This window comes from Helianthus annuus, chromosome 17 (assembly GCF_002127325.2).
Source record: "Helianthus annuus cultivar XRQ/B chromosome 17, HanXRQr2.0-SUNRISE, whole genome shotgun sequence".
NCBI classification, from domain to species: domain Eukaryota; kingdom Viridiplantae; phylum Streptophyta; class Magnoliopsida; order Asterales; family Asteraceae; genus Helianthus; species Helianthus annuus.
Window position 1 is genome coordinate 151,372,761 of NC_035449.2, and position 14,149 is coordinate 151,386,909.

Below are 14,149 nucleotides of genomic sequence, written 5' to 3' on the forward strand. Positions count from 1 at the left end.
GCTTACAAGCAAACTAAATTTCTTGATTTGAATTGCTGACCTTAACCAGTTTCACTAGCTAGACTTATTAGTCCAGTTACTTTTTACCACTCGCTTGGTTGTAATGTGATTCTACTTCACAGTACATTTCTTAACCGTGATCGTGTCATATCATGTTTAATTTATATCACCCTTTTTATTTTCGAAAATATCACTTTATCGAATATATCGTCTTACGCCTATTAGCATCAAGACTTGTATCCTTCATGCTTACTATTTAAATTCCTATCAGAATTTATATTTGTAAAAACGTTATTTCTTACTAAAACCAAAGTTTTAGTTTTAGGATCTTCTCTTTGACTTTTGTCAGAATTATGGATATTGACAGTCCATAATTTATTCTTTTACAGTCTTAGTTTTATGAAGGGAATCGTAACAAGTTCCCTCACCTTACACTATTGACCCGTAGGTTCCTTTACTTAACCTCGTAGGCTATTTCCTTAAGCTCTCACCTCTTTAAGGCGAGGCCCTTATGATCCCTTTGCTTCACTTCATGACCCGTGGGTCATTTTGGCCTCGTAGACCTTTACACTAATTAATATCCCGTAGGTTATGATGATCCCGTAGATCATCTTTTATTCGAGTCTTTATTCAAATGTGTATGTGTTTATATACACATATGGCGTTAAGGCACCCCTTTTTATGTTTAGAATTATTCACCTTTACTTTTTGGATTTCGTTTGACCTTGACCGTAGCCTAAGGCTACATTGTTTTCTTTCGAATTATCTTTCCGACTTCTTGACTTCTAACGTCAATTACTCGTCGGTTTACCCTACACTTACCGTTACTCGGTTCTTACCTATACTTCTTTACGACCCATTACCCGGGTTCTTTATCTTAGTGTTTTTTTTAACATTTTTGTTTCGCTAGTTTGCGTTTTTCCTATATATATTCCTTTATGACCCATCATGTAGGTTCATTAATGTTTCGCGCTTCCATTATTCAGTTTGCGCTTACTTGCACTACCAAGTTTTTATACCTTATTTATCTCGTTTGACTTGTTCGTGTGAAATTTCATCACTTGTGAACATCAAACTCCATTCTTTATTCGACCCGTTCAACTTTAAAATAGTTGAGCGTAGTTATTAACATTTTTGTTTGCAAATTCTCATTGTCTTTTAGTCATGACTCATATTCCGAGTCTTTTGACTTTCTATCTTGCGTTCCCGTCTCTTGGTTTACGCATTCTTTCCAAATCCTACTCATTCATCGGGTATCTTTACCGTAATCATTTCCAGGTAACCATTCTTATATGGTTTTAAACGTTATTTTAATTTATTTGGTCGTCTTAGCGAGATTCATCGCTTTTATTCCATCAAGTCCTTTATTCTTTATTCAATTCGTTTGACTTGTCCGTGTGAATTTCATCACTTGTCACAGTCAAACTTTTATCCCTATGCCTTAGCATTCCTATTAGTCGGTTTGTATTTTCTTTTTACTTGATCCTTGTCCCTTCTCTCGGGCTCGTTTTTCTTACGTAATACGCTTCCGTCATCCAACTTACATTTACGTTTATTATCAAACATCTTACTTATTTGATTCATTTGGGTACCATTTAAGTTAGTCCCATTCACCCCACCCTTACTACATCGGACATAAATGTGTCCGCTATAAGAAGTTCACAGTATCATATGCCACTACTTACTTGGCCAGAGTAAGCGATTAACACATGACACACATGACCTTTTTATAGTTTTCACATCACGCCCTATGTAAGTAATGCCTCTATTTGTTTCTCTTGGAAACAATATCCCGAATACATTTTCTATTCGGTTTTCCAAGTTTCTAATTTACATATGCAACAATCATTCCCTACATGTTTGTTGCATATTGCTATTTGTGCATTTACATTTAAAAGCGTGCACCTGGTAATGTTTGCCCCGACGGGCGTTCCTTGCCAATAACCTTGTTCGCGGTCGTTACGCGATTTAGTCCTTGGTGAGCATGCTCCACTTGTCATACTTCGGACCATTCCTCTATCATATCCGTAATTTGTTCAACCCTCGCTATCTTCATATGCGAGTGTCCTTCAACTAAAACATTTACAATAGTTAGTAATATCGACCTCAGTAATCGCCCGTATTATAATACAAGGCTTTTTCTACTATGCAGGTCAATGCACGTATTTTCATCAACTATATCAATCATTTTAATTTGGGTAACGTGTATTACACGATAACCCTATGTGTTGTTTACAACACTTTAACACGCTAAACCATTAACATACTTGTACTTACCAGATTTGCGATCAAGCCTCGAACCGAACACTTTATTCTTTTAACCTTGAGCTCTGATACCAACTTGTAACATCCTGCTATTATTTTTGTGATATCGTATAATTTACGAAGGTAACCTTGTAATTATGATTACATATCAATTGAAAATACAAGTTAATTAACACTTTTCTAAATTTTATAACGTTACATCATGACCGGTAAAAATTTGTTGTTTTGAAATAACAACTAAACTATACGCGAAAGCTTGTGACTGCATCGTGTTCGGTTCTACGTTGAGCTTGATCTTCATCCGGTACTCCTGATATTCACCTATGATCAAAACCAACTAAAAAGTTAGTTTTAATATCTTAAATAATAGTATAATCAAATTCTAGTATCAAAACAATCGAAACAAAACAAATTTTCAGACTTTTGGTCTGTCGCGCCCCGCGACAGATCACACCACAACTTACGCGGCCGCGAGTAAGCCCCGCGTATCGCGACGGAATGAATGTCTCCCTCCGCGTGCCGCGGGGGAGACTGTTTTCCAGCGATTGCAGGTTGCAGACCTGCATTTCCAGCCCAGCTTTATTTTCTGAAATTCCAACTTTAAACGGTCATATCTTTTTATCTACTAGTCCGTTTTAGGCGATTCTTTTTCCTATGCGTTCCAAATTCAATTCTCCATCTTATGGAGTTAAAACCTGACATTCCACTAGTTCAAAAATTCAGATTTCAAGCTCTCGGCTTGAAGTCTCTTTTTAACACTTTTGACCTGTTTCATGATTCCTTAAACCACTTTCACCCATCATTTTGCTACATTAAAGTATCTACGTTTATTTCGTAATCTTAGTACTAATTCCTAAACAACCTCTAAGGGTCGTTTGCCCGGTTTTCCCATCAAGGGCTTTTTGGTCAATTTTAATCCTTCATTTTACGACGAAGGACTTTCGCTAATATTTGACCAAGAATATCGCTTTTAACAAAAATTCTAAATATGCGTACCTGGCTCGAGTCATAGGATGGACCCGTTTAAATATCTTTCACTATTAATTTCTAATTAATACCAACGCGAACCGTATGATATCTCCTGTAATCACAAAACTCAACAAGCAATCATCAATTAATATTGTCAAATGATCTCGCCAATGTCATTTGACCCGTTTAGTCCGAACGACCCTTTTCTGTTATGAGATCAAACTAGGGTTTTAACCTCCAATCCTTATGAACCCTAATAATATCCAAAACATAAACAACAACCTATAACATTAAACTACCCGATTAATGGTTTCAAATCATCATGAAATGCTTCATGTTTGACCATACAATTGATTCACATACATATACATACAGTCATTCATTCCATTCATTCGGTTCTTAACTATCTAGATCAATATTAAAGCATTTATCAATCCCTATGGTGATCGAACAGTTTGTTTATCAAGGGCTTTGATAACATAACACTTTAAACATCGAATAACATATAGCCAATCATTCAACAAGCATCAACCATAACCAAAAATCAAACAATGATATGACACTAACCGGTTAGAAGACAGAACAAGGATGATCCGAGTCAAGAAAGTCTTCGAGGAAGAGGGATGGGGTCGTCGGCTTCGAGAGAGGGGGGGAGATTTAGGGTTTGCTAAACATTGTGTGTTTTGGTGAAGTGTAGGATTTATACTAACACCCTAGGTGTTATGCGAGCTAAGGTAGTGGGCCGAACCCTTCATGGGCTGCCCTTGGGTTTCGAATACAAATAGTGTGGCCCGAATGGGCTTGTGCGGTTACATTACATACATACGTGTAAGACCCTCAAATTTTTCACTTGATTTTAATAATAAATACACCATTTTTATCAAAATATTGGTTAAGTAACATAACATTCGTTAACGGAGTTCATAAGTACGTCAACCTTAGTCAACTAATGACTAGGTTAAAACATTTCAAAAGTAGTTTAACAAGTGTTTACAACCCATACATAAGACTACTAAAGATTTAAAACATTGCGGAAGCTTCAAAATGTAGTGTTCGGTTCTTCATCATGTGCTTGATCGCCATCCGCAAGATCCATCATGTTACCTATGGTCAAAACCACTAAAATGTTAGTTATAACCTTTTCATATAATATATAGATGCAAGATCCGACATCGAAGTATGATATAAAAGAAATTTTACAACTTTCTAAGTTCCACCGTAACTTACGGTGTCACCGTAAGTTACGGTAGGTTCTGGAAATTTTTTTTGATTCACCGTAAACCAGGGGAATCCCACCGTAGCCTTCTGATCTCTACCGTAAGTTACGGTGACATTGTAACTTATGGTAGATCCTGCACATATGAGCTTTGGCTTTTTGTTTGTTTTGCCTACACACTTTTCTCGAATTCTTATTCTAACAAACCAACATAGTGATTGATCGTATTTTAATAACTCAATGTTTAATCAATAACAATAAACAAATCAATCGTATTACAAAGCAAAATCCCTGCTTTATTTGATTATTCGACCCGTTTGGCTCGTCTAAGGAATCCTCCCATATGACGACTACCAACGAGTCCCAACCAAATTTTAGACCAACTATTCGATATAGCGACATCGCCGCTTTAATTCAAAACAACCCTTATTCTAAAATTCACTACACATATTATAAACATCAACACATACTTAATTGTAACGGGACAAATTACATACCTTCAAAGTAGGCCTTTTAAACGTGGTTCGCCGCCCGCTTGTCCGCTTGACGCTCCTGCGCCCGTTCCTATAGAGTTCATTTATCATATGTTTAGAACTCTCCTTTGAAATTATAATTCGCATATTACACCAAACATCGTGATTAAGCGTTTAAACTTGAAATTTCAGTTTTAAGCCTTCATAGAGGCATTTCAACAAACACTTCATGAGCAGATTTTTTTACATGATTATACATCACATCTTTAGTTTATCATTTAGCCATACTTTCACATAAATCCACCATTTTACATGATTGTAAGCTTCTAATTTCTGGAATCATTTCAAAATTGCCAAATTACACTAGATTAACAATCTATTTCCTAGTGTTCATTCCAAATACACATAACCCACTAATCACCTACAATGGTGATCATAGTTTCCATCAAAATTCTACATAAATTTCAGCTTGTGTTTGTCTAGGATTTGTTCCTAGACACTATAGTTATTCCTAATTCATCATAACATATGCATGCAACCCTAATTTCAGATTATCCCAATTATATGAGAATTTCAAGTTGAGAGATTTCATGAAATTTCACATACCTTGTAACCCCCTTGTGATGAGGATCACGAATCTCTATTCAGATTTCGATTTCGGGCAAGGATTAACCTTCAATTGATCAATTTGGTGAAGTTAGGGTTTGAGAGTGGGGATCGCCCCCTTTTTTTGCTCCTGATCGACCAACACCTCAAAAATGGGTGTTTCGTTTTGTTTTACTAACTTAGTAATACAAGTTTCAAATTTTGACAACCCAGGTCCCTCCATTTTGATTAACATTTAATTTAGTGGCTTTTAACCCTACTATAGGTTATTTCTAAACTATTAACCAACTAGGTTAAAATTTCTAGTTGGTAAATTCTCATTTATTCCGAAGTACGTACCAAATAATGTTGGGTGGAGACGTCGCATCTCCTCTTCGGGCTCCCACGTGGTGTCCGAACCTTTCTTGTGCTCCCATTTGACCCTGACTTGGTTAATCACCTTGTTCCTCAAACTTTTCTCTTTACGATCTAAAATTGCAATTGGTTTTACTGCATAATTGAGGCTGTTATCCACCTCGATATCATCATAGTGGATATGAGTAGTTTCGTCGGCCAAACATTTTCGGAGGTGCGACACGTGGAACGTGCTATGAATCCCACTCAACTCCTCGGGTAATTCGAGACGATAAGCTACTTTACCAACCCGTTCAGTGATCCTGAATGGCCCAATAAATCTCGGGCTTAGTTTCCCCCTTTTTCGGAATCTAATAATGCATTTCCATGGGGAAACTTTCAGCATAACCATGTCTCCAACCTGAAATTCAATTGGCCTATTCCTTTTATCCGCATACGCCTTTTGCCTGTCTTGAGTCGCTTTCAAATGTGCCCGAACTATGTCGATTTTCTTATTTGTAGTTCGGATTATATCAGTAGGTGCTATCCCTCGTGGACCCACTTCTCCCCAACATACCGGGGTTCGACATTTTCGGCCATATAACAGTTCATACGGGGCCATTTTAATGCTCGTGTGATAGCTATTGTTATATGCAAATTCGACCAATGGTAGATGGACATCCCACCTACCTCCGAAGTCAATAATGCATGCCCGCAACCTATCTCCCAACGTTTGTATTGTTCTTTCACTTTGCCCATCCGTTTGTGGATGATAAGCAGTGCTAATGAACAATTTAGTCCCCATTTGTTCTTGGAATTCCCGCCAAAATTTCGAAGTAAACCGGGTATCCCTATCAGACACAATGGATACCGGCACCCCATGACGTGCTATTATTTCATTCGTGTAAACCTCTGACATCCTTTCTGACGTATAAGTCTCACGGGTCGGAATGAAGTGAGCACTCTTCGTCAATCTATCTACCACTACCCATATGGCATCGAAACCACGGTTCGTTTTAGGCAACTTGGTTAATAGGTCCATTGTAATATGTTCCCATTTGCCGTATGGTTTCTGGTGCTCCGCCTTAACTTGTAAACATGTCAAACATTTTTCCACATGCTTCGCCACATCCCTCTTCATTCCGGGCCACCAATAATTTTGTTTCAAATCATTGTACATCTTGGTCGCACCCGGATGAATTGAATAACGGGATTTATGAGCCTCATTAAGTAGAAGCGCTTTCACTCCACAAGTATGTGGGACCCATATCCTTCCGGATCGAGTCTTCAACCCGTTATTCCCATCTGACAAATCTTTCAACTGACCTATTATTCTTTCTTTTTTCCAATTCTCTTCTTTCATTGCTTCTAATTGCGCCTCTCGAATACGTTCAAGTATACCCGAGGTCACCACGAGTTGCATCGACCTTACTCGTATTGGGACATAGTCCGCTTTTCTGCTCAGAGCATCCGCCACCACATTAGCCTTTCCGGGGTGATAATGTATTTCACAATCGTAGTCTTTCACCGTTTCCAGCCATCGCCTTTGTCGCATATTTAACTCTTTCTGATCGAAAAAATATTTTAAACTCTTGTGATCGGTGTATATGGTGCACTTTACCCCGTATAGGTAGTGCCTCCATATTTTTAAGGTAAATACCACCGCAGCCAATTCAAGGTCGTGTGTAGGATATTTCTTCTCATGTATTTTCAATTGTCTTGAGGCATAAGCTATAACTTTGCCCCATTGCATCAAAACGCATCTGAGCCCCGACAGTGAAGCATCCGAATAAACTACCATATCTTCGACCCCGTCCGGCAATGTCAGTACCGGAGATTGTGTTAACTTCTCTTTTAGCGTCTGAAACGCTCTTTCTTGATCGACACCCCAAATGAACTTCTCTTTCTTTTGGGTTAGCTTTGTTAACGGTAACGCAATCTTGGAGAAATCTTGAATGAATCTCCTATAGTATCCCGCAAGCCCCAAAAAGCTTCTAATTTCCAAAGGGTTCTTTGGGGGATTCCATTTCGACACAGCCTCAATCTTGGACGGATCCACCAATACTCCGTCAGCACTTATAACGTGGCCAAGAAATTGTACCTCTCGTAACCAAAAGGCACACTTAGAGAATTTCGCATACAGCCTTTCCCGCCTAAGTGTCTCTAACACTTCTTGTAAGTGGTGTGCGTGTTCAGCTTCACTTTTGGAATACACCAAGATTTCATCGATAAACACGATGACCGACTTGTCCAACATTGGCTTGCAAACCCGGTTCATGAGGTCCATGAAAGCCGCGGGTGCATTTGTTAGCCCAAATGACATTACGAGGAATTCGTAATGTCCGTATCTCGTGCGGAAAGCCGTCTTCGGCACATCTTCTTCTTTGACCCTTAGTTGGTGATACCCGGACCTAAGGTCAATTTTTGAAAACCAGTTCGCACCTTGTAATTGGTCGAACAAATCATCTATCCTCGGAAGCGGGTATCGGTTCTTTATCGTGAGTTTGTTTAACTCCCGGTAATCGATACACATACGCATGCTTCCGTCTTTCTTTCTTACGAACAACACCGGTGCGCCCCAAGGAGACACACTCGGCCTAATGAATCCCTTATCAAGCAGATCTTGGATTTGGGACATCAACTCTTGTAATTCCGACGACGCGAGTCGGTATAGTGCTTTAGCTACGGGTTTTGCGCCCGGAATCAATTCGATTCCGAACTCTACTTCCCGTTCAGGCGGTATTCCCGGTAAATCCTCCGGAAATACATCTCGAAAATCTCGCACTACCGGTACATCTTCAATCTTCCATGATTCTTTCTCGGGCTCATTTGCGTATATCATGAACGCCTTGCATCCTCGCTTCATAAGCTTGTGAGCTTTCAACATTGAGCACACTATGGGGTTACCTCCTTTTTCACCATAAATGGTGACGTGTTTCCCGCTCGGAGATATTAGTTTTATCTCTTTACGAAAACACACGACTTTTGCATGGTGTTGGGCTAGCCAATCCATCCCAACGACTACTTGAAATTCTCCCATTGACATCGGAATTAGATCTATCAAGTATTCCTCATCGTCGATGCTTAATTTGCAGCCTCGATAAACATCACAAACTATAAAACTCTTGTTATCCCCTATTTCAACTTCTAAAGGCACAGGTAATTTCGTCAATACAAATGAAGGATGTCGAATAAATCCATGCGAAATGAAGGATTTATTCGCACCCGTATCAAACAATACACGTGCTGGAATTGAGTTAATTGTGAATATACCTGAAACCACATCGGGTTCTGTTTTCGCTTCAGCTGCGGTAAGTTGGAAGGACCTAGCCTTCGCCTTGGGGGCTTCTGCCGGAGACTCCTTAGCATCTCTCTTTCCAACTAAGTCCGGGCATTCGGACTTTTTGTGGCCGGGTTGATAGCAATTGTAGCAAACCGATACCTTTCCCGGACATAGCGAGGCCGTGTGCCCCGTCTTATTACATATGGGGCATGGCTTGTCTTTGAATCGACATTCCCCCTTGTGTCCCTTCCCGCAGACTTTACAACTTGGCGACCCACCTTTAACATCCATCTTCTTTCCCGATTCTCCCGTTCGGGCTTTCTTTGTAGGGCTTGGATTCACATCATGTGCCCTTCGCTCACCTCTTTCCACTTGTTTCTTTAACTCGATTTCCCGTTCCCGGGCGGTGTTGATAATCTCCGTGAGGGTTTCGTATTTTGACGGAGTCATAAATTCCCGGTACTCAGCACTCAGCATGTTGTAATAGTAATATATCTTTTGTTCTTCAGTGGTGACTAACTCGTCACAAAATCTGAGCTTATCCATGAAGATGCCCATGATCTTATCGATTGTTTCACCCTTTTGTCTCAGCTGGATGAATTCTTCTTTGATTCTGTTGATAACCGCTTTGGGGCTATGGTGTTTAAGGAACGGCACCTTAAACTCATCCCAAGTCATGACCCTTGCCGCTTCGGCTCCGATCTCCTTCTTCTTATTGTCCCACCAATCCTTGGCTTGATTTCTCAATTGGCCGGTTCCGTAAGCAACATAATCACCTACGTCACAGTGGGTTCGTTCAAACACTCCTTCGACGTCACTCAACCATCTTTGACAAATTATCGGGTCGACTTCCCCGTTATAGATTGGCGGTTTACACGCCATGAATTCCTTATATGAGCACCCTTTACGATCTCCCGTTTTGTCTTTCATAAGGTTGATAATATCCTCCAACCTTTTAACTCGCTCTTCCACAAGCGACAACACCGTGCCTTGAATTTTGTCTATAAACCCGGATAGACTGCCTTCAATTGCCTTTCCTACTTCTTCGGCAATTATTTCTTTCATTTGTTCGGTGCTTGTTTGCACCGGGTTATCATCATTCCCATCAGACATCTTGAAACTGAAATGTTTACATCTGAACGTTAAACATTTCATTTATAGCATTGCTTCGTTTGTTTCGGTTTAGCCAAGTTCCTAACTTGCTTTAACCGTTTACATTTAATGCACTTTCCGGGTTTGAGTGTGTTAACACGCTCTTCCCATGCATATCAACTCGTTTATCATTCATTACATAAAACATAATTTGTTAACATAATAAGTTAATTCTTACCGGATGATCGATCAAGCTTGAACCGAACACTTGTTGACAACCTTAAGCTCTGATTACCAACTTGTAAGACCCTCAAATTTTTCACTTGATTTTAATAATAAAATACACCATTTTTATCAAAATATTGGTTAAGTAACATAACATTCGTTAACGGAGTTCATAAGTACGTCAACCTTAGTCAACTAATGACTAGGTTAAAACATTTCAAAAGTAGTTTAACAAGTGTTTACAACCCATACATAAGACTACTAAAGATTTAAAACATTGCGGAAGCTTCAAAATGTAGTGTTCGGTTCTTCATCATGTGCTTGATCGCCATCCGCAAGATCCATCATGTTACCTATGGTCAAAACCACTAAAATGTTAGTTATAACCTTTTCATATAATATATAGATGCAAGATCCGACATCGAAGTATGATATAAAAGAAATTTTACAACTTTCTAAGTTCCACCGTAACTTACGGTGTCACCGTAAGTTACGGTAGGTTCTGGAAATTTTTTTTGATTCACCGTAAACCAGGGGAATCCCACCGTAGCCTTCTGATCTCTACCGTAAGTTACGGTGACACCGTAACTTACGGTAGATCCTGCACATATGAGCTTTGGCTTTTTGTTTGTTTTGCCTACACACTTTTCTCGAATTCTTATTCTAACAAACCAACATAGTGATTTATCGTATTTTAATAACTCAATGTTTAATCAATAACAATAAACAAATCAATCGTATTACAAAGCAAAATCCATGCTTTATTTGATTATTCGACCCGTTTGGCTCATCTAAGGAATCCTCCCATATGACGACTACCAACGAGTCCCAACCAAATTTTAGACCAACTATTCGATATAGCGACATCGCCGCTTTAATTCAAAACAACCCTTATTCTAAAATTCACTACACATATTATAAACATCAACACATACTTAATTGTAACGGGACAAATTACATACCTTCAAAGTAGGTCTTTTAAACGTGGTTCGCCGCCCGCTTGTCCGCTTGACGTTCCTGCGCCCGTTCCTATAGATTTCATTTATCATATGTTTAGAACTCTCCTTTGAAATTATAATTCGCATATTACACCAAACATCGTGATTATGCGTTTAAACTTGAAATTTCAGTTTTAAGCCTTCATAGAGGCATTTCAACAAACAATTCATGAGCAGATCTTTTTACATGATTATACATCACATCTTTAGTTTATCATTTAGCCATAATTTCACATAAATCCACCATTTTACATGATTGTAAGCTTCTAATTTCTGGAATCATTTCAAAATTGCCAAATTACACTAGATTAACAATCTATTTCCTAGTGTTCATTCCAAATACACATAACCCACTAATCACCTAGAATGGTGATCATAGTTTCCATCAAAATTCTACATAAATTTCAGCTTGTGTTTGTCTAGGATTTGTTCCTAGACACTATAGTTGTTCCTAATTCATCATAACATATGCATGCAACCCTAATTTCAGATTATCCCAATTATATGAGAATTTCAAGTTGAGAGATTTCATGAAATTTCACATACCTTGTAACCCCCTTGTGATGAGGATCACGAATCTCTATTCAGATTTCGATTTGGGGCAAGGATTAACCTTCAATTGATCAATTTGGTGAAGTTAGGGTTTGAGAGTGGGGATCGCCCCTTTTTTTTGCTCCTGATCGACCAACACCTCAAAAATGGGTGTTTGGTTTTGTTTTACTAACTTAGTAATACAAGTTTCAAATTTTGACAACCTAGGTCCCTCCATTTTGATTAACATTTAATTTAGTGGCTTTTAACCCTACTATAGGTTATTTCTAAACTATTAACCAACTAGGTTAAAATTTCTAGTTGGTAAATTCTCATTTATTTATACTTTATATAATTCTAATATAAAGTTTTATATTTTCGGGGTGTTACAATACGTTACACAAAATCACATAACACGTAGCACTTATTCATTAAAACAAACATATCAACTTGCCACATAGAGTTCATACACGTTACATTAAACACAAAGATAGGTCCAGAAATACGAGTTGTCACAACCCAGAACCATATGGTCTGTATGGAGTGGCCAGAAGCTAAAAAATGCTTGTTCACCAAGCATTGCCACCTTCAATTGGTTAGAACACATATTAGGACACTAATTAACATCAAAACACACTTGGCAAACATCCTTGATCCAAGATTAGTATAAATAGGCCTCATGTTCACCCATTTTGTTCGCACTATTCTTTCTTTCTCAGTTACACACTCTTGGAGTTTGCTTCTGCATTTGAGGCGTCCATTCCTTAGTTCTCATTCTTCTTCTAAACACAAGTAAGTGTTTCTCCTAGTCTATTTCATTTTCTTAGTTAGTTATGAGCCAAAAGTCAATCAAATTGACTTTTGCTTTAACTTTCGGTTCTGACCATTTTGGTCAAGTCAAAGTTCAAAATGAACTTTGCTACATGATCGTAATAATGAAGGTGTTAATCCCTTACGATTACACCCTCTGATCATCACGTATAGTAGGTGAAATGACGAGTCAAACTTTTAAGAAATAAAAGTAAAAAATGCATAAAAATGTATTTTATGACGAATGAGTTTTCGGCTATTAAAACTTAAAGTTTTGACACCAAATCAGTTTTATAACATTAGTAGACATATTCTAACATGTCTAGCTTGTCATTTCTAGTTTAGTGCTTATTCCTTAGTCGAAAGTCGAGCGGTTTGACTTCTGCTTTGACTTTCGCATCTGACCCGTTTGGTAAACCTTAGGATCCGACCAAACCCATTTGTATGACCATAGTAATATAGGGAATAACCCTCTGAGCTTATACCTTATGGTCATGTCGTTTGGTTAGTCAAATGGCGAGTCAACTTTAGATACTTTTAAAAGGTCAAAAATACCATTTGCGTAGTTTTAAACCGATATAAGCAATTTTTGGCATCTAAACTGATCATACAACATTATTAAACTTGTTTTGACACATCGGACTTGTCATAGGACTCATTCGACCATCCAGACCCGTAGTTACGCATACGACCCGTTAAAGTGGCGTAAACCACTTTAACAAGCCGTAACGGGTCAAAACACCTATAGACACTTTCCAAATCAGAATGTAAGGTATTATGAACCATATTATATGAGATCCTTCACTCGTTTGGTTAATAAACCTCATTCTATCCGCTCATCCGTATATGCCACAATACACACTAACCTAATAATTATCCGAATTATTAGGAAACACTTGAATCACTTGAGCTTTACTAAACACGATTAGGCAAGACATCTACACAAACCTGTAAGTACATAGTTCCCCTCTTTTACGTTTTCTAAATGTTTTGGGGTGATTCATATGTGCTAAACTATTTTCAAGATTTCAAAACAATGCATATGGTTTATATATATATATATATATATATATATATATATAACAGTGTAGTTTTCACTAATGTGTGAAACTTGGTGGTGCATTATCCATGACACGAGTATGTTCATTAACTTTGGCCAAGCCGAGCGGTAGTATGTTATGGTACCATAAGACTGATAATCCCGTTACCAAATTTCCCGGTGTATGTGGGGAATGTTATAGGTGGAATTCTGAACCCATATCGTGACGATATATCTTGGTTTATGCTTAGTTATCTCATATCTGTGATCAGGATACCGAACCAGGATATTGGTAACATCCTGCGGGAG

The 14,149-nt window shown here is 38.3% G+C and overlaps 1 protein-coding gene across 1 annotated transcript; it reads right to left on the reverse strand.

The window, feature by feature from the left end:
• Positions 1–2,452: 2,452 nt before the first annotated feature.
• LOC110924984 lies at positions 2,453–10,258 on the reverse strand. The gene is made up of 3 exons (XM_022168956.1): positions 9,803–10,258; positions 9,136–9,682; positions 2,453–2,586 (listed from the first exon to the last, which is right to left on the reverse strand). The coding sequence occupies exons 1-3, from the start codon at positions 10,256–10,258 to the stop codon at positions 2,453–2,455; spliced, it is 1,137 nt and encodes a 378-aa protein (XP_022024648.1).
• Positions 10,259–14,149: the final 3,891 nt, after the last annotated feature.

Coding starts and splice junctions, on each gene's coding strand:
- LOC110924984 (XM_022168956.1), bottom strand. CDS start 10,258: ATGTCTGATGGGAATGATGATAACCCGGTGCAAACAAGCACCGAACAA. Junction 9,683..9,802: donor TGACTTGGGATGAGTTTAAG/GTGCCGTTCCTT, acceptor TTCATGGATAAG/CTCAGATTTTGTGACGAGTT. Junction 2,587..9,135: donor AGAACCCGATGTGGTTTCAG/GTATATTCACAA, acceptor TTTTGATCATAG/GTGAATATCAGGAGTACCGG.